This window comes from Brienomyrus brachyistius, unplaced genomic scaffold, assembly GCF_023856365.1.
Source record: "Brienomyrus brachyistius isolate T26 unplaced genomic scaffold, BBRACH_0.4 scaffold1427, whole genome shotgun sequence".
In the NCBI taxonomy this organism is placed as follows: domain Eukaryota; kingdom Metazoa; phylum Chordata; class Actinopteri; order Osteoglossiformes; family Mormyridae; genus Brienomyrus; species Brienomyrus brachyistius.
The window spans coordinates 275-21,156 of NW_026043701.1; the positions used below are offsets into that span (position 1 = coordinate 275).

General features: G+C 42.5%; 1 protein-coding gene across 3 annotated transcripts; it reads left to right on the plus strand.

Annotated features, from left to right (window-relative positions):
- The first annotated feature begins 4,002 nt into the window (after positions 1 to 4,002).
- On the plus strand, positions 4,003 to 20,604 carry LOC125730705 (probable RNA-binding protein 19). 3 transcript variants are annotated; one of them, XM_049005827.1, is made up of 22 exons: positions 4,003 to 4,447; positions 5,227 to 5,291; positions 7,831 to 8,013; positions 8,136 to 8,228; positions 9,513 to 9,575; positions 9,801 to 10,023; positions 13,433 to 13,650; positions 14,172 to 14,231; positions 14,480 to 14,558; positions 14,813 to 14,884; positions 16,239 to 16,445; positions 16,642 to 16,772; positions 16,995 to 17,116; positions 17,256 to 17,352; positions 17,471 to 17,581; positions 17,850 to 18,050; positions 18,431 to 18,530; positions 18,801 to 18,928; positions 19,023 to 19,083; positions 19,172 to 19,251; positions 20,275 to 20,330; positions 20,456 to 20,603. In XM_049005827.1, exons 3-22 carry the CDS (start codon positions 7,831 to 7,833, stop codon positions 20,574 to 20,576), a joined length of 2,406 nt encoding a protein of 801 aa, XP_048861784.1. In that variant the 5' UTR covers positions 4,003 to 4,447; positions 5,227 to 5,291; the 3' UTR covers positions 20,577 to 20,603. The 3 variants fall into 3 exon arrangements, with proteins under 3 accessions (XP_048861784.1, XP_048861785.1, XP_048861783.1); XM_049005828.1 differs by lacking the exon at positions 4,003 to 4,447 and having other exon boundaries at positions 5,231 to 5,291; positions 20,456 to 20,604; XM_049005826.1 differs by lacking the exons at positions 4,003 to 4,447; positions 5,227 to 5,291 and adding an exon at positions 7,361 to 7,513 and having other exon boundaries at positions 20,456 to 20,602.
- Positions 20,605 to 20,882: the final 278 nt, after the last annotated feature.

Here is a 20,882-nt window from a genome sequence, read left to right on the forward strand (position 1 = left end):
TAAAACACAGCTACTGGCCACTTGCTTGTTGCTGCTCGTACTGAATACATGCGCGCCATTCTAAACACTGACGTGGAGAATTCCTCTCCCTGTGCAGTGTCCTTTGCCAATGGAGGAAGTTCACGGCAAACGTTATTCACCATGCCCAGTAAAGTGAAGCAGTCTGTGTGACAGTGACAGTGAGGTGAAGAAATTGTCCATTGTGACATTTCTCCCGTCATCCAGAAATGACTCCATCAGACTCATGACCACGTTCTCTGCCAGCCTTCACCAAGAACTGTGCTGAAAGTTTCACTCCAGGAGAACACATGAACATAGATGTACAGCTGTTCTCGACCAAGGTTCATTGTCCATGCAGTATATTTACATTTACATTTACAGGATTTGGCAGACGCCCTTAGCCAGAGCGACTTACATAAGTGCTTTGAGACTCTGCAATGAATTTCCGATGCTAGCTCAATAAGGACCCCAGCTACGAATACTATCTCTGAGAACGCCATTGAGTAGTGCAGAATTTTTATTTTATTTAATTTTTTTAAAACACACACCAGAAAAAGAGTCGAGTAAGAATATAGAAGTTCTACGTCAGGTATTTCTGAAAAAGAAAAGTTTTGAGTCGTCGCTTGAAGACACTCAAGGATTCAGCTGTTCGGACATCTAGGGGGAGTTCATTCCATCAATTAGGTGCCAGGACAGAGAAGAGCCGAGATGCGTGTCTTCCTTGTGCCTTGAGGGGAGGTGGGACCAGTCGAGCAGTGCTGGAGGATCGGAGAGATCATGGTGCAGAGCGGGGTGTGATGAGGTCCTTTAGGTAGGATGGTGCCAGAGAATTTTTGGCTTTGTATGCGAGCATCAGTGTTTTGAATCTGATGCGTGCAGCTACAGGAAGCCAGTGGAGGGAGCGCAGCAAAGGAGTGGTGTGGGAGAACTTGGGAAGGATGAAAACAAGACGAGCAGCTGCATTCTGAATCAGTTGGAGGGGACGGATGGCGCTCAGTGGTAAACCCGCTAGAAGCGAGTTGCAGTAGTCAAGGCGTGAGATGACGAGGGACTGGACGAGTATCTGGGTAGCCTGGGTGGAAAGAAATGGACGTATCCTCCTGATGTTAAAAAGGAGAAACCGACAAGAGCGAGAAAGACTGGCGATATGTGAGGAAAATGACAACCGATCATCTATGGTAACTCCAAGGTTTCTAGCAGAAACCGAAGGACGGATCAGGGAGTTGTCAAAGGAGATCGCAAGGTCCTGGAGGGGGGATGAGTCAGCCGGGATGTAAAGCAACTCAGTTTTACTAGTTTTGAGTTTTAGCTGGTGAGTGGTCATCCAAGATGAGATGTCTGCCAAGCATGTAGAGATCTTAGTGGAGACATGAGTGTCTGAGGGAGGGAAGGAGAGGATGAGTTGAGTGTCATCGGCATAGCAGTGGTAGGAGAAGCCATGTGAGGATATAACTTCGCCAAGAGATTTAGTGTAGAGGGAGAATAGGAGAGGGCCAAGAACCGAGCCCTGAGGGACACCGGTGGAAAGACAACGTGGAGTAGATGTGGATCCATTCCATGTCACTTGGTATATCGCATCCAAGCCGGACAAATTTGGGATCAAGTTCTGGATGGCCACGGATTTGGAGACCAAATACGTCTGCAACGTGTCCCCTAACTTGGGAAAGGACCCCAGTCACCAGAAAAGGGAGAGGCTGGCAGAGAACATGGTCATGAGTCTGATGGAGCCATTTCTGGATGACGGGAGAAATGTCACAACGGACAATTTCTTCACCTCACTGGCACTGTCACACAGACTGCTTCAGCGCAAAACAACACTACTGAGCACAGGGAATAAAGTTTGGTATGAACTTCCTCCAATTTCAAAGGACACTGCACAGCAAGAGGAATTCTCCGCGTCAGTGCTTAGAAGTGGCAGTGTCTCCTTGACAATTTATGCACCTAAAAAAACAAGATTGTGTGTGTTCTGAGTTCCTTGGACCAAGATGTGGCGATCTGTGAAGGCAGAAAGAGGAAACCCAACACGATAACAGACTATAACCACATGAAGGTATGTGAATGTGTGTATAATTTTACATCAGTGCTACAATGTTTTCTGATATGTACTATACAGGCCTATATAGAAAGAAGGTAGAAAAAAAGCAAATACACTCATGACTCTCTCTCTCTCTGCTGTTATAGTGTGGTGTAAATGTGTTGGACCAAATGGCGCGCATGTATTCCGTAAGAGCAGCAACATGCAGGTGGCCAGTAGCTGTATTTTACAACATGCTGGACCTGGTGGTGGCAAATTCCTACGTTCTGTACAAGGCATGTACAGGGTGGGAAGGCAAAAGAAGATTATTTTTGAGTCATCTAGCCAAGGAACTCCATTGCCAATTTATGCCACAAAAGGCTATGGGGACAGAGGAAGGCTGCTGCTGTGCCAGGACTTGTATGGACAACTCAGTGTCAGGTACAGGAGAACTGCAACAGAAACCGCAGCAGGTTTACCAGTGCAAAGTGTTACAAATTCACTTGCGCCAAATGCAGGGATGATGGTCACTGGGTCTGCAAACACTGCAAAGTTTGAAACACTAAATTTTTTTTATAAATAAAACAGACTTGTGCTTCCATATATTTTGTGAATGTGTGTCTTTCATATTTGCAGGTCAGTCAGCATGTGGGATATTTGGTATAGATATGGCAGACTTTTGTGAAGGTTTCCATGTCACACACAGAGGTTTAGCCTGCCTTGGATTTTAGCTGCTCTGAGTAAAAAAATGCAAATGTGCCAGGCCTCACAGGTAATGGGTGTGTTTGCACAACAAAAGCAGGAGGACAATGGCCCAAGAAACTCTCAGCAGGGATGCTAGTAGGTGTTAGGCCCAGGGAATTTACGCAAATTTGCGTAGATTTGGCAGTTCTAGTGTTAATTCACACCAGGATTTCAGTACAAACTGATGATATATTAGCCAGTTGGTTACAGAATCAAAGCATATTTCTCTCAATCTCTGATTGTCACAGCTGGGTGTTGTCACGAACGGAATGGGTCGCTGGGCGATCAGGTGGCCACACGGGTCGGAGAGCGAGCGAAAAGCAGGCAAACAGGCAGGATACAGGGTAAACGGGGATTTAATGGGAAAACTCAGGACGGGAAACATCAATGGCAGACAAGGGATACAGACACGACTTGGACTTAAATACACAAGACGAAGCCAAAATAACAAGACACAGCTGGGTACGATCAGGGAAGCACACGTGGGTAAGCAGGGGGGCGTGGCACACACGAGGAGTGGACGAGCCGGGCATGACAGGTGTTGACTCCTTGGTACTTGATGCAACTGACTGGGTGCTGGTTGATCTACTTTCAAATTTATAAGGAGAATAACATCATCAGAGAAGGCTTTTGAGCATAAGATTCGCAAAGTTAGGAAAATCTGAAATGTGCACAGGTGCTGAGTGAACACTGTGGGTTTCTCTCTGAGAAAGCTACCTTGTTGTAAGGCTCCATTGTTGCCTTAGGTGTACAGACATATGGTGTAAAGCAGGGTTCCCCAATTCTTGTCATTGAGGGCCAGAATCCAACACAGCTTGCATTTCCCAGTTTAAATACATCTTAAACAGCCAATTACTAGGTTTACTAGGTACGTCTGAGCAGGGAAATCAACAAACTGTGTTGTAGACTGGACCTCCAGCACTGGAATTGGGGAACCCTGGTGTAAACCGATAAGATAGCTATCACCAAGCTACCTCAGCTCTGCCTTGCAGCAAAACCAAAGTCTATACATTCAGGGTGAGGGTGCATAGACTTGTCATCCGTCGGCTCTCACATTTAATTCTGCCAGTCCTCAGGAAACTGCAAGAGAGCAGCAGTGGCAGTCACCTTGGACGGACATGGCTAGACTAGCATGTTGTACGGATGACTCAGCTTTATTTTAATTAGGCATGTATTACATTTCCTTTTTTTGGCAAGGAACCAGTTTGAAGTTAAAGAGTGGTGAGGCAGTTAAAAAAAGACTTTGCAATCGGATTATCTGTAAAAGGCCTGCAGAAGAGATTCCCTTCGTTGTATTAGGTTTTGACCTGGCCCTACACTATTTAGAAAAATCTCTGTATTGCACTGCTGGAGGGAAGTCTCTGAACATTCACAGCACAGAAAAACAAATCTGACAGGGGCGGTTGGTGCCTCCTGGTAGATTTTGTTAGACAGAACCAAGACAGCAATTCCCTCTGTGCTTGATCCGTCTTCGAATCACCAGATTCGTGTAGCAGTCACACTCACTATGCACCTCTGCGCCAGCTTTGCAGCATATTTGACTATATACTGACTGACTGACAGTCTGTCAGAAAGGTCCGCATCTGATCCGGGGCAGCAGCACAGACTGGACCCGTGCTTTTTTAAATCTCAGTAAGAGTTAACTGAAGAGTCACACAACAACCAGTGAAGATCTGCTTGTGGTTCTTGGTAAGTGCATGATAAAACTATATTAAGATTAACATCATGTTAGTCTGTTAAATATTTCTATCAAACATTAAGTTTTCTAACTTAGTTTACACTGACTGACATTATGACAACCTTAGACGTTTTAGTCAGACTGGCTAACAGGTGAGCTAACAGCTATATAGCTGATAGTCCTATCCATGTGATTAAAAAACATAACTAACGCGAAAGTAGGCTTAAAGTAAGAATTGGCGATTGTGGTGAAAGCTTGTTTTCAGAATTGGTGAATATCTCCGTTCACGTGGATGTTAGGTGGAATGAGATGCCGGCAGTATTTTTGTACGTCTGTGTAAAATTCTAATTTTAGGTACAGTGTCAACAACTTCGCAGTAAATATTATCTAAGGTCATTACAAGCCTGTTTGTGTCTTCCAGTTCATTCATCTGGTTAGCATGCAAACATAAAGTTACTTAAACTTAGCAGGCCCAGTTGATGAGACCCTGTTTACACGTTTTTTGGAAAAATCAGGAAACTTCGTTTAGTTAAATGTTAGCATAACATTTATTGCTAGTGTTAGTATAAAATCTTTTTCAGATTTAACTTTGATAGTATTTGAATAAATATGTTTATTTAGATTTGAAGTGTATTTTATCTATGAAGTGAAACAATAAGTGTATTTTCCCCCTTTTTTCAGTTTCTTACTTTTCGTTCATTTCAAATTCAGATTCTCATTTTTGCAGCAGTGTTACTGAGTTTTTTTGAGTAGCTAAATGTCTCCTATTTCTTTGAACTGTGTCCCATAGATTTTGTTCCATTCCCTCCGCTGATTCTAGTCAAGTTGAAGTCAAGCCCCCATCATCTCCTGCAGGTAACAAGTTGTATCACATGCATACAATCCCATTTTGAGACACAGAATGCACCTGTACCCTGGTCTTGAAACTTGCTGCTTGACCTTTATTTCCATCTGATGCCCTGTCGGACTTCATAACTATGTGAACTCTAATGCATCTCAGTATGAATGCAGTTTCATGCTCCCCGGTCGCCCAGAGGAGGATAGGGTCCCCTTCCGAGTTTAGGTTCCTCTCAAGGTGTCTTCCTGCTAGAGGGAGTTTTTCCTTGCCACTGTCGCCTCAGGCTTGCTTGGTGGGGTTCTGGCCAGTTAAGGACTCCCTGGTATACTGGATGGTGATGGTCTTTTTACAGGTGACATGAAACGGTATTGTTGTAGTCCAGGTCAATCATATTAGGGGTCAGGGGCATAGAAGGGTCATGGATGACAGATTCAGGGGGTCCAGAACTTTTAGGGGCCTCAAAACCTGCCATTGAAGACCTTCCCAGACAGCAAAAGGTGTCTGTGCCAGATCTGGGCCAGATATTGGATAGAATTTGGTGCAGATCTGCAAAACAGGTCTGCACCCAGGACTTTCCAACGGTCCAATACCGGAACAGATTTAGATTGGGGATCAGGAACAGACCTTGGCCAGTACTGGCCCAATACAGTTATTAATGCTACGATATGTGGTGTGGCTCTGGCCCAGATCCGTAACTCATTACATCTGGGGCTCATCTGGCCCTGGTCTGTGATTGGTGAATAATTTTTTTCAGCTATACCTGGGCCAAACATGGCCCAAATAAATCCCCACACATTTCTCGTCTTCAAAACAGTCTATTTATTTTTTTACATTTCTGCATTTCAATCTCATCCAGAGAACACATAACATTTTTTATTTATTACAAAAACTCCAGTCATATAAAAAATGTAAAAATATTCAAAAACATTGTGACAAGCTTGCGTGGAATAAATAGTTTAATTCAATATCATTTGTATTTTTTTTAAATAATAATGCATCATGCAATAATTACAAAAAAAAACATTAACGAATTTACGTGTGCACGGAGACCAAGTGTCAAATGCAAGACATTGAAAATAACAACTTACATGACAATTTGGATGCTAAAGGAAAACAGGTGATCAGCAAAAGTTGGAGCCTGTGGAACCAGGTACAGGTCTGTGAACATAAATAAAAAGAAAAGTACATTTATTAATCTCTGAATATACATTGATATGTGTTTGTTTGTGTGTGTGTGTGTGGTGGTATCTTACTTGGCCTGTCACTGAAGAGTAGGAAGTAGCACGTCAGTGGAAGTAAACTGGGAATACAGTTTTCAGACTATGCTATAGAGGAGGAAAGGAATTCAGCATTAGTGCTGGATGATACTGGTGGTGCCTATAGAGTGTGATTTCTAAATCTTGTGCATTTTTTGATTCAATTCAATTAAACTTTATTTATATAGCGCTTTTAACAACAGTCATTGTCACAATGCACTTTACATTTAATACTGGTCATCATCCAGAGACAGGAACTGGAGGTTCAGATATCTCAATTTGATCAGTAGGCTGCTAGAAAATTTCTATCAGTCCATTGTGGCCGTCATGTTGTTCTACGCTATGGTCTGCTGGGAGAACAACACAGCTCAGGCAGCATTAATAAAGAAAGCCAAATCGATCTACGATTATATTCGAACTGGACTAATTGTAGTTTGTGGTAGAGAAAACATTGCTAACAACGCTGAAATCCATCAGTAACAAGCTTGTTCATTGTCTGACCGAGGATCTATATCAATCTCAGGAAAATTTCTCTTTGATGTGCGCATATATTTTGTGGCCTTTTGCGCCTTCTCGTGGATAAAAAGTGCAGCTGTGACTACATGCCAGTAAAACTCTCCTATACAGTTGCCTCAGTATGTTTTGTGCGACTTTCACCTGTTCTCACTACACTACAGAACAATCGACACTTAATTATAATGCATGAAAGCCGATATAGATAAAGGACATTGTAGCAAAGCCTGTAAATCAGACAGTATTGATATGCGCCACACAACGGAGAAAAACTACAAACGCGACGCTTTTCGGCGTAATGATGTGTGCATAATCATTGTACGTCATCACGTATCGACATGACAAGATGGCGGCTTGCTGAAATCCTCATGCTTTTATTTTAAAGTGTTTTCATTTTTGTTTTACTTTACCGACACGCTTTATAATAATAGGCAATGTCTAGATTAATAGTGAAGAATCTCCCGAACGGGGTTAGTATGTTTGTTACTTTTATAAATAAGTGTTTGGAGCTCATATCAGAACAGAAAAATATCGTGTGCCAAAGATAGAAATAATTTTATAATATTTTTATGCCCACATCGATGTTTTAACAGTGCAGTATAAATAGTTATAACTAAATAACGCGTGTTAATACCACTAGGGAACCCTTGGTCTGTTAAACTATTTGTGTCGCGCTACTTAATGTGTATCGTAATGTGTAATGTGTCGGTCATATATATTTTGTGTTCGATAATAAGAGGATGGTTGACGACTGACCGAAGCCAATTAATTGTGATTATATTGGCAGATGAAGGAGGAGCGGTTTCGTGGTATGTTCGATGCCTTTGGCAGCCTGACCGATTGCTCTCTGAAGTTTACGAAAGAGGGAAAGTTCCGCAAGTTTGGATTTGTGGGCTTCAAATCAGAAGAGGAGGCAGATAGGGCGCTTAAACACTTTAACAAGAGCTTTGTGGACACCTCCAGGGTGACGGTAGGAGCATTACATTTGCACTCATACACTATTACATCATGATTCTATCCACAAGATGAAAATATCATAATTCTCTTTTCATTAGCTACCCTACTAAGTTGGAGGTTGCTTTATTTTTTCAGGTGGAATGGTGCAAGTCTTTTGGGGATCCTACCAAGGCTAGGGCTTGGAGCAAACACACCCACCCACCCCCAACCAACAACAAGGAGCATGAGGTGAAGGAGCTCAAGACTGGGCCCCTTATCTTGCAATTGACAAGTAGTGTGGTGTATATTAGAAGGATGTACGCATGTCATACTAGGGCTGCACGATTCTGAAAACAAAATGTGAATAGGGATTCTTTTGCTTAAAATTGAGACCATGATACTCTGTAATATATTTTTTTTATTGAAACATTAATTACACTCATTAAACCTCAAAATGAAAAACAACGAAACATGACTGTGCCAAACATATGATTGATCCAGGACCAGCATTTCAACTTCTGACAACAGAAATGAAATGCTCAATAGGTCATTCAATTAGGGTAACCAAAACAGCCATACCAATCATTCTAGTACCAAAAGTTCCAGTGGGGTACTTTTTTGGTACTTTGGGGTGGGACTTGAAACGCTTTCTTTGTCTAACGATTATGCAATAGTCTGCCTCTGAAGCCCAATACACCCAGCGTATTGAAAACAGTTGCAAACTCAGAAAACAATGATAAATGAGATAACATAGTTATTATTATTAATAATAAGCAGCGTAGGTAAACTTTAAACTGATTTTAAACATATGCTAGATAATATTGAAAAGGAATAATAATTAAAATAAAACTTTTTTTTTTCCTAATATAAAGTAAAAATGTTTTAGTAAAACTGAACCTCCCTGTGTTATAATGTCCGTATACAGAAGTGAAAGTTAGAAAAAAACTGATCTTAATCTAGCTGACTGACATAAGAATTGCACATGCACAACATGTGAGTATTAATATTGCACATCGGCCAGCCCTATAAAATACTACAGCCATTTTTCAAATTCAGTACAAAGTACCCCACCTTGCACTCTGATGTCATTCTGTGCCAGTACCAGTTTTTACGGCAATGAAAAGCCAACACCTTGAAGTACTGTATTTTTGGTACCTTCTTGAAGTGTATACTTGGAAAGCGACCTTTAAAGAGAATGCAGAATTCTGGAACACTTGAGACTCTAGGGAAAAGTAGGAGCATTTGTTTTGATCCAGCTGATGTAATACAATGCAGAAGAACGATTGTAATTTAGAAATGATTGCGTTTTTTTTTTGCGAATAATTTTGCAGCTCTATAGCCTACCATACACTGGGTGTTAGTTGGACATTGACATTGTTAAAACTTTGTGAGCAGGACATGCATAAAGGTATGCTGTTATTGTGTGTGAGCAGGATTTAATACCATATCAGTGACTATGGTGAACTTAAATGTACATTCTGCCACTTGGCCTTGCTATTGAACTTTAGAAACTGCTCACATTTGCCCTCTTAGGAGAAACAGAAGAATAATAAGAAGAAAAAGAAAAAACAAGAAATTGTAACTGTTGTTGGAGAGGTAGGTCATTTCTAATTTGGGTAAATTATGAATTTAAGCATGATATTTTCTAACAGTAAGCTTTTATCTTTCAAGAAGGCAGCTGGATTTTAATAGTTTTTTTCACCCTTTATACTAACAGCCATTATTTGCTGTCTGATGTAAATGATAGTTTCAACACAGCATTACAGTATTACACCTGTCTAATGGTGTAACTCTGGTGAATTTTCCCCAACACCCCTGCAGCTAGAGCAGGACCAGGGCTTTCAGGAGTTCCTTGCTGTACACCAGAACCGAGCCCAAGGCCCCACATGGGCCAATGACAGCCTTCCAAAGCTGGCTGATACCAGCACTGCAAGCGAGGAGAAGAAAAAGCCAAAAGCTACTAAAGATGACTACCTGAACTTTGACTCCAGTGAGTCTGAAGATCTTAGCCAAGATGAAGACCAAGAGGATGAGGGGATTCAAAGTAAGTGTTATTAACCAGATTGATGTACAGTGCCTTGAAAAAGTATTCATACCCCTGAATTCTTGTCACGTTACAACCACAAACTTAAATGTATTTTACTGGGATTTTATATGATAGACCAACACAAAGTAGCGCATAATCGTGAAGTGCTTTGGAAAGTAGCTCAAGTTCAGTTTGTCTGGATGGAAAGTATCTGTGAACAGCAATTTCCAAGTCTTGCCACAGATTCTCAATTAGATTTAGGTGTGGACTTTGACTGGGCCATTCTAATATATGAATATGCTTTGATCTAAACCATTCCATTGTACCTCTTGCTGTATGTTTAAGGTCATTGTCCTGCTGGACAGTCTCAAGTCTTTTGCAGCCTCTAAAATGTTTTCTTCCAGGATTGTCTTGTGTTTAGCTCCATCCTTCTTCCCATTAGCTCTGATTAGTGTCCCGGGCCCTACTGAAGAAAAGCATCCCCACAGCATGATGCTGCCACCACCATGTTTCCCAGTGGGGATGGTGTGATCAGGGGTGATGTACAGTGTTAGTTTTACGCCAAACATAACGTTTTGCATTTAAGGCCAAGCATTTTGCATTTAGTGCCAGAGCACCTTCTTCCACATGTTTGCTGTGTCCCCTACATGGCTTGTGGATGGGAACTGCAAATGGGACTTCTTATGGCTTTCTTTCAGAAATGTCTTTCTTCTTGCCACTTTTCTATAAAGGCCAGATTTGTGGAGTAGACAACTAATAGTTGTCCTGTGGACAGATAATCCCACCTGAGCTGTGGATCTCTGCAGCTTCTCCAGAATGATGATGGGCAGTTGTGCCATACTCTTTCCATTTTTGGATGATGGATTGACTAGTGCTCCATGTGATGTTCAAAGCTTGGGATATTTTTTATAACCTAACCCTGCTTTAAACGTCGCCCGATCCCGCCCCTTGGTCTTCCTGTTGCTGTTTGTTCACTATTGTTCTCTAACAAACCTCTGAGGCCTTTACTGAACAGCCGTATTTATACTGAGAATAAATTACACACAGGTGGACTCTAATTACTAATTAGGTGACTTCTGAAGGCAATTGGTTGCACTGGATTTTATTTAAGGGTATCAGAGTTCAGGGGGCTGAACACAAAGCCACACTTTTAAGATTTTTATTTGGGAAACCATTTCTCATTTTCTTTCCACTTCACAATCATGCGCTACTTTGTGTTGGTCTATCACATAAAAGCCCAATAAATACATTTAAAGTTTGTGGTTGTAATTTGACAAAATGTGGAAAACTTCAAGGTAAATGGACTGCATTTTATACAGCGCTTTTCTACACCTACGAGTACTCAAAGCGCTTTACATTTTATGCCTCACATTCACCCATTCATACACACATTCATACACCGGTAGCGGAGGCTGCCATGCAAGGTGCCAACCTGCTCACCAGGAGCAATTTGGGGTTCAGCGTCTTGCTCAAGGACACTTTGATGGGGTCAGGAGGAACTAGGGCATATTCAAGGGGAAGAAAAACTTTTTCCAAGGCACTGCACAACAAAATTTTTGATCTTTATTGACTGGTACTACATATTTGAATCACTTGCTATGAGTAATTTTGAGCTGCAGATCTATGTGCCTTTGGGCCAGTGCATCTCAAAGTCGGTCCTTGGGCCCCGCTGCCCTGCTTATTTTCCAGCTATCCCTGCCCTACACACTGATGATTACCTGGATCAGGTGTGTTCAGTCAATCAGAAGCTGAAAGATAGCTGGGACTTGTGTGTGGGGCAGGGATAGCAGGAAAACAAGCAGGGCAGAGGGTCCCCAGGACTGAGTTTGAGAACCAACTTTGGGCAGAGGTGAGTATTTCTGGTCCAGAGAATAGTTGTTGCTTGACCAAAATTTTGTTTCAACCAACCGCTTGAATACTCTGTGATTATTTAAACTCAGCTTGTTGATTGAAACAAAACCTTGGTCTGGACTTATACTCTCTGGACCTGAATTACCTACATTTGACTTTGGGCTATGAGAGGAAATTCCCCAGAGGAAACCTCAGCAAGCTGAGCGGAGGTCAATGATCAAGGATTTTTGTTACTATGCAAGTGGTTTTCACAAGCACAACAAATGCTGCCTCCATAATCACATAAATAACATACATACAATCAAACACACTTAGAAGCATTCATCTGGATTATATTAAATGGCAAGTGAACAACCAGTTTTCATAGGAGATGAGTTAAATGCTGGAGAAATGGGTAAGTGTGAAGAACAAATGATTTACAAGGGACAAATTGGCACGGCCAGACGACTGGGTCAGAGCTTCTCCATAACAGCAAGGCTTCTGAGGTGCCATTGGTGGTCAGTACCTATCAACCGTGGTTGGACAAGGGAAAATCCACAAACCAGTGACAGGCTGTTGGGTGCCCAAGGCTCACTGATGCTCAGGGGCAGCGGAGGCTGTCCTGCCTGGTACCGAGTGGCAGAAGGGTTGGGCAACTGTGGGGCAACTGATGGAATATTGCTGCGCATGAAATAGCCGAATCACAACACACAGTCCATCACACCCTGCTGCGTATGGGGCTGCAGACAGCAGACTGGTCAGAGTGTCCATGCTCTCCACCAGCGGAACTGTGTGCAATGGGAATGTGATCATCAGGACTGGACCGTGGACCAGCGGAAGAAGGTTGTCTGGTGTGATGTGTCCTGTTTTCTTTGACATCATATGGACAGGCGGGTATGTGTGTGTCATTTCCCCGGGGAACAGATAGCTCCACGATGCACTTTAGAAAGACATGCTGGTGGAGGAAATGTGATGCTGTGGGCAATGTTCTGCTGGGAAACTTTGGGTCTAGCCATTCATGTGAAGGGTACTTTGATACATGACACCTATCATGACATTGTTGCAGACCACATGCACCTGTTCGTGACAATGGTATTCGCAGATGGCAGACGCATCTGTCAGTGGGATAAAGTGCTCTGCCATACTGCATAAGCGGTTCAGGAATGGTTGTCGGAGCTGATGAAGAGTTCACGGTGTTTCCGTGGCCACCAGATTCCACAGATCTGAATTCTTTTGAATCCTGAATCCTGGGATGTGCAGTAAGCAAGTCTGACCTGAGGTGTCCTGAGGCTCCACCTCGCAACTTAAGGGACTTTAGGGATCTGCTTCTGATATCTTGATGGCAGATGCCACATAACACCTTCAGAGGTCTTGCTGAATCTATGCCTTGTCGGTCAAAGCTGTTTTGGTGGCAGCAGTACATTAGGCAGATGATCATAATGTTTTGGCTCTACGGTGTATGTGTTACATCAAAGAATAGTCCATAAACGCATTACAGTTCTGTATGTACTATGCCAGTTTTGGTACAGTTTTTTCGTGCATTGTAAGTCGTGTTTTTGTTCTCCACTCTGAGTGATCCTGTGTAATTCCTGCTCAGATTCTGCCACAGATACCCTGAAGACTGGGCTCTCTGACATGGAGTATCTGCGCTCTAAGGTGGCGATCGTGAATGAGCATGAGCATGAGGGTGATGATGGAGATATGGGGGGGTCCGCTGTCAGCCAACGCACTGACAGTGCTTATGAACGTGGCAACAGAGATACAGTTCATGCCCACAAAGAGAAGGGCAAGCATGGCAAGATGGACAAAAAGCAAGTGAGTATCTGTTCCAGTCAAAATATACAAGACTGCCGATGGTCTCGTTAAAAAAAACTAAAGGATGTTAGGTATTTAAATGTGTAAAATATTAGGTTGCAGTTATAAATGTTGATCTTCCCTGTACTAACATTCATACGCTTCATTGAACTTGATAATTTCACATATTTAACTTATTTAGCATTTTGTTAGCATGACACCCATTAAGGTAAAACACTGTGTAATGCACCTCTGGTATAATTGGACTTCAAGGGAACTGAAAAGACATGGACTCTGCCTGACATGAGAGATCATACGTAGAACCTTCTAGTAAAATGTTCGGGAAATGAAAACTTTTCATGATCAAATGTTGAACGGAAGTACTCCTCATCTGTGGGCTGATCTTAGAGTACCACTTTTGGTGGACGTTGAGCATAAAATGTTAATTGAGTACTCAGTAGGGCACTATGTACTTTTCTCATGTAGATTGGTGTGATGTCAGTGTGATGCCTTCATTCCTTACGCCATTCTTTTCCCTTTAGATGGAGCCCGCTACGGATTTTACAGTTAAGCTTCGTGGTACTCCTTTCAATGTCAAGGAGGTGAGTGGTCGAGTGGGGTTGCTAAGGGACTAAGAGCTTATTTGTCTTTTAAGTGTCTGACCTCTGTATAGTGGCTTCTCTGCATATTTAATCAGGTGCCTTTTCAGGTAGTTTTATAGAAATGCTAACTTAATGACATAGCTAGCATAGAATATCTGGTTGACTTAAAATGTTGTTTAGTCCGCAATCATGTCTCACTTGGTCACAAGAGGTTTGGTGATGGTTAATTGGCTCTTTGCTTTTTCAAGCAACAAGTACGAGAGTTCATGACTCCGCTGAAACCTGTTGCCATCCGTATTGTGAGGAACAGCAAAGGCGATATGACAGGTTACGTATTTATGTATCCTAATATCCTTATTCACATTAGAAAACACCATCTTGCCCCCTATAAATCTATTATTTTGGTTTTATTATTAATAATTTTTGTGTTTTAGTTAGTTGTCATTTGTGTTATAGCCTTAACAGACATGGAAAAAAATAAATAGAACTATAATTAGTATTGTTTCTAATAATAATCATCTTTAAAAAGCATCCATTGTCATTAAACATTGATTTTGTCTGTCTTGTCTTTTTGTGGTTAGGCTATGTGTATGTAGACCTACGCTCTCAGGAGGAGGTTACAAAGGCCCTTCTCAAGAACAAAGACTACATGGGTGGGTGACCCCAGATTTGTGACTTTAGCAAGGATGTAATATGGGCACTTTCCTACTGAAGTTCAGGAACTTAGTTCCTGGTTCCCAGCTCCTGGGTCATCACAACTGGAAACTTTTGTAGCTTCTGGCCACTTTCATGTGTTGCTTTTCCACCGCGCAACAGGAACTTAGACCTTCATGCTAAATAAGCATGGCAGATACAAAAAGCTTATAGGTTAAACTTCACACGTGAGAAAGTAGCACCACCACCAAAAAAATGATGGAGGATGAACAAGTAATTTTGCTAGTTATTTATTAGTTATTGTGCAGGATCAAATGCGCGGTCCGAAAATACGCTGTGACAAATCCTGTCTTGTATAGCTTCAAAACTGGACACAGCATTTTATTTATATCTACAAAATTGGATGTAAGAGTATTAAATTGTGAACTGAAGATTGTGTAAAGGGTGGGAACATATTTGACTGATGGCATATAAGGGAAGCATAGCTGTGTCCTGTCATTTAAATATCTGGCATTGTAAATATCGCTAGTATGCAAGACCCAAGAATAACCCTTCTCTTCCAGGAGTTAATGTCATTGTTTAGGAATAACACTTGTTGGTAAAGTCTAGCCAGTTTCCATGTAGTATAGTTGTTAAATATTTAATGACAATGGCTTTGTTTGGAATTAATTTAATCTGTAGTTTCAAGTGAACATTTCCTACTGCAAAGCATGCTTTTAAAAATTCTTTTTCAGACGCACACTGACAGGATTCATGGTGTTCATGTGTTTATAATAAATATATATCATATATTTATAATATAACTGACCTAAGCATCAGAACATTTCTTTTATTTTATATATATATATATATATATATATATATATATATATATATATATATATATATATATATATATATATATATAAAATATAAATGACAAGCTGTTGTGTAAATAAGGCTATTTAGTTTAGTATTGACCTGTTCTACAAGGGGGGGTCGGAGGTGCCGTTGGGGGGGGGGGTGCAGCACCCCGTTAATATAATGGTAGGGGAAACACTGGTAGTGAGGACCTTTTATTCCTGGATGTTGATGCATTACCAGGTAGGATGACTGCAGTATTCAGAATGAGGTTCTTCTACCATAAGTCAGAGGATGCCTGCTGAAAATTTACTCCAGCCTATTATGAATATTAATAGGAAAACGCTTTTCGGAAGCTTGGTCCTCAGCTCCCTGTGTTCCTTGGTTCCGCAAGACTTTGTGTTTCATTAGCAAAAGATAATATCAGATTGTACACATGGTGATGACGGGCAATGTAGCTGGTAGCAGAATTCTCTGGTGCCCTAACTGTGGAATGACTGCCTGCATCCCCAGGAGGGCGCTACATCGAGGTGTTCTGCACCAGCTCCAGCAAGAAAGCGGCTCGGCCAGGGACTACACATGCCCAGCAGCGCAGCTTCCAGCGGGAGCTAAGGGAGGATGAGGAAGAGGAAGATGTGTCCGAGTCAGGCAGGCTTTTCATCCGGAACCTGCCGTACACCTGCACCGAGCAGGAGCTGTCTGACATCTTCACTAAGTATGGTGTGTTGCCATGGTAACCATTGTGTTGTGTTAATTGTTGTCTTTGTGAATTGCTTCAGTTAACAACTTTTATACAGAAAATCATCCTAATCATGCAATGTGTCGCCATGATGTGGTAGTAATGGTGAGATGTTTTGTCCTGCAGTGTTTAAGACGTAATGTTTTCCGTCCGTCCCCGTAACCTTGTATTTCTAAGGCTCCCTGTCAGAGATCCACTTCCCCATTGACAGCTTGACCAAGAAACCCAAGGGCTTCGCCTTCATCACCTACATGATTCCGGAGGATGCCGTCCGTGCCCTCGCCCAAATGGATGGCCATGTTTTCCAGGTGGACCTATCTTCAAAATATTGTCATACTTTCCAATTTCTGTTGTGGTATTCTTTCACAGGGCAGCTTGCAAATTAGAGTAGTGTTTATATGGAACATTGCTCATAGACATGATAGTAAGTAGTATGAAGCTATTTGCTGGCAAGATAGTAGATGAGATCATGGTAGTAATGATAATTCTATAGGCTGCATGGTCTGTGATCTTGTGGCTTGTGATCTCAGGGCCGCATGCTACACATCATGCCTTCCACTATGAAGAAGGAGAACCCGAATTCTGGCCCTTTGGGTCCTGACTCCTCGTACAAAAATCAGAGGGATGCGAAGCAAAAGGCAGCCAGTGGCAGGTGGGTACTGTCTCCATGGCAATGCACGTGCTAGCTAATGCATTGCCGCCTTTGAAGGGATGCTGATGTTGACTTTTCGCTAAGAAAACAGTAATGTTGGTGTCCTTGGTTTTAAAGTCTTTTTTTCTGGTGCTCTCAGCTCCCACAACTGGAACACGCTGTTTCTGGGCACTAGTGCAGTAGCAGATGTCATTGCTGAGAAGTACAACACGTCCAAAAGCCAAGTTCTCAATCATGTGAGTGAAAAACATTTTAAGTCACATTAAAGTCCAGAAGTGTTGCATGTTACGCAGGCTGTGCATGAGTGAACCATCAGCATGCCCTCTATAATTTAAACGTCATCCTGCTCTTCAGGAGTCTCAGGGCAGTCTGGCTGTGAGGATGGCCCTGGGTGAGACGCAGATTGTCCAGGAAACACGGCAGTTTCTACTGGAAAATCAAATCTGTCTGGACTCCTTCAGTCAGGTAGGGGTTTGTCATATGTAATAACATCTCTGGTATTAGATTTTTCACCTGTTCTTTTATGTAATTTTCTCTGTTTGGTCTATTGTGGTTGCGGTGATATTATGGTGTTGATATTCTCCGTTAGATTTTGCTTTTCAGTAGCCTAACGTGTAGTGGTTTTGTGTAGAAGACTAATTCTACTGAACAGAATTGCCTGTCTTCTACATTTGAGGACTCATCTCGTCAGTTGTGTCTGTGCTTGTGTCTGTGTTGGGCTTCTCTTTTGTAGGCCTCGGGCCCCCGTAGTAATATGGTCCTGCTGGTGAAGAACCTTCCGGCAGGGGTCCAGGTTGCTGAGCTGGAAGCTCTCTTCTCCACTCATGGCTCACTTGGGCGTGTACTCCTACCCCCATCCGGACTCACTGCCATCGTGGAGTTCCTGGAGCCTACAGAGGCGAAAAAGGCCTTTACCAGGCTAGCCTACACCAAGGTGTGTCCCGCAGGCTATGTGTGAGAGGGGAATCTATGGTTATCATATGCCTGCACTTTTTAGGTGAAAGGTCAAGGTCATAGAACATCATGAATGCTAAAAATGTGCTTTAAGAGCTGTTAAGCAAAGAGCTTTTTAATTTAATTCTAATCTGTATTAAAAAATGGTTCCCTCTTGTTTGGTGGATTTGATGCCCTTAATCGGGGTGCTCGTGCATATTGGCTGAGCAGATTCACAGTGCAGGTCTAACACTGGTTACACATCAGCTCTTGACCCTTTCATACTCACTCGCTCGCTCGCTCTCTCTCTCTCTTAGAGTCTTTGGCTCTGTCATGTGCTTCACATCTTTGACTCGCATCACAGATCTTCCTTTTCTTCAGTTTCAGCATGTTCCACTGTATTTGGAATGGGCTCCCATGGGGGTCTTTTCGGCACCTCCACCGGACAGGGCTGAGAAGCCTTCCACAGAAGCTGACCCAGGTAACTCTTTTACTTACCGCTAACCTGGGAGAGTCATCTGGTTTTAGCACCAGTAAGGAGCATAGCTTTTATTTCTCTCCTCATGCTTGTTCTAGATTTACTCTTTTCCTGTCAGCATGTAAACCATCCATGTAGCAAATCAATATGTTTTGCAATGCCAATAATAAGATTTTCATAAAACTCTTTTCTTGCTTACTGTTAAAGGGAATGAGGTCAAAGGCAAAAAAATCTTTCTCCCATCCATATTTATATTTGTTTTGCATTATTCAGCTCCTCCATCTCAGGACCAAAGACCTTCCCAAGAGGAGAGTAGTGAGGATGAGGAGGAGAGTTTGCCAGGCTGCACACTCTTCATTAAGAACCTGAACTTCCACACTAAAGAGGAGACCTTGGCGGAGGTGGATCCAGAATGGGGATGGCATGTAATATTTTATTAATCAGAACCTGTAAACATGCTGTCCTTCATTGTGTTCTTCCTCTGTTCATAAACAGGTCTTCTCCAAGTGTGGTCCTGTGAGGAGCTGTACCATCTCCAAAAAGAAGGATAAAACGGGTCTGTTCCTCTTTGTGCTGTAGATCACAGGTCGCTATTATGCCCTGAATCACAGCTGTAACTGTCCTCCCCCATGTTAACCTCCTAGGTGTTCTGCTGTCCATGGGCTATGGCTTTGTGGAATATAAGACCCCCAAGGCAGCACAGAAGGCCCTGAGACAGCTTCAGGTACCGGAGTTCTATCTGCTGTCTTTGGTCCAGGGTCATTATTGGCTGTGCGTTTAATGCAGAATGCCACTTCATCTGGGTTGAATTTTTTAATGTAAATTTATTTTCAACGTGACATATTAGTAATCAAAGACTATTGTGTCTTTAACATTTTCAAGGGAAAGACAATACTGCATTATGATTTATTGGTCTTCTGCCTAAGATAAACTGAAGAAATCAGTCATTCTTGTGCATTTCTGTGTCACCTAGTTCTTTATGTTGGCTGACACAAATGTTTAAAGTGCATGTTCAAACTGTTAATGCCTTTCAATTTAACCGCCAGTGTTTTTCAACCACTGTTCCATGGCCCAATACTGAGCATGAGCGGCCTCTAGTGGCCCGTGGGACTGTGGCAGGGAAGTGCGGTTCAGTCTTTAATGGGCTGCTGCATGGGCAAGAAGCCAATCTCCACCCGAGAATATTCACTGGTCAATGAACAGATTAGCGCTTCCTCAAAGAAATCTTTGAGTGTTGGTGAAGAAAACAACAGCTCATCAGTTATAACATCATTTTAAAAAGCAAATATTGTGGTAAACAAGATAAAAGAAATCAGTGGTGTGGCGGTACGTTTTGCCCCTTTAAAGTCTGACTTGCAACAGACTGGTGCTGTGTGCAGTAAACTGCCGGAAGCTTAAACTGGAAATGCTACGAACCAGTTTCACCACTTAAATAATATGCAGAATGCAGACATTTGCAGACAGACTTCAGCAGGGAGGGTTTCCACTTCCAATCTAAAGAAATATGGGATAATTCATGTCTTGTATTGGCATGATTTTGTATGAAGGTATACACAGACTGTAAACGTGCTCTGCTGTGAGTACTGTAAAATTGTGTTATGTACATTTTACCTGCTCAGTCTTCCATGGTCATGTTAAGAGTAGTGGTTGTGTTTTGCCCTGTATACAAGTAAGCTCCCTGCAGATGTAATGGTGAGGTGTCTTGGTTCAGTGTGACCTGTAACTAGTTCCCCCCCCCCCCCCCCAGCACTGCATGGTGGATGAGCACCAGCTGGAGCTGAAGCTTTCCGAAAGGGTCAACAGGTAAGTGGGCTCCTTGCCCTTGCTGGTGCCCCTCGTAGGCCTGGCAGACTCACACCTCCTGCACTCCACCCCTCCCACCTGCCTGTCCATGCTGTGAGCCTTTGCCCTGCCCCCCCTCCCCCCAGGTCTGTCCCACCAAGGTCCCGAAAGAAACAGACGGCCAAAAAGCAGACCAGCTCCAAGATCCTGGTCCGGAACATCCCCTTCCAGGCCACAGCTAAGGAGCTGCGAGAGCTCTTTGGGTAAGCCCCCCCGCACTTCATTTTTTCCATTCTGGTGCCCTGCATGCACCTGGGCTGCCACAGCAAGTGGCTTCTGTTTTTGGAATATGACCATGTATGTTGCAATTCTATGATAAGCCCACAAGGGGGACTCGGGTTACTGTTTGTGTGCACTGTGGAAGAACCTCTTGCCCTGGGAAATGTGATGAAGACACAGAGTAAAAGCGTAAATGTATAAGGTGTGGCATACATTCCCCGCAGATTCCTTTACCAGGAATCTAGGTTTAATGTTTTGCACATTACTATAGTAATATTAATAACATTTATTTTT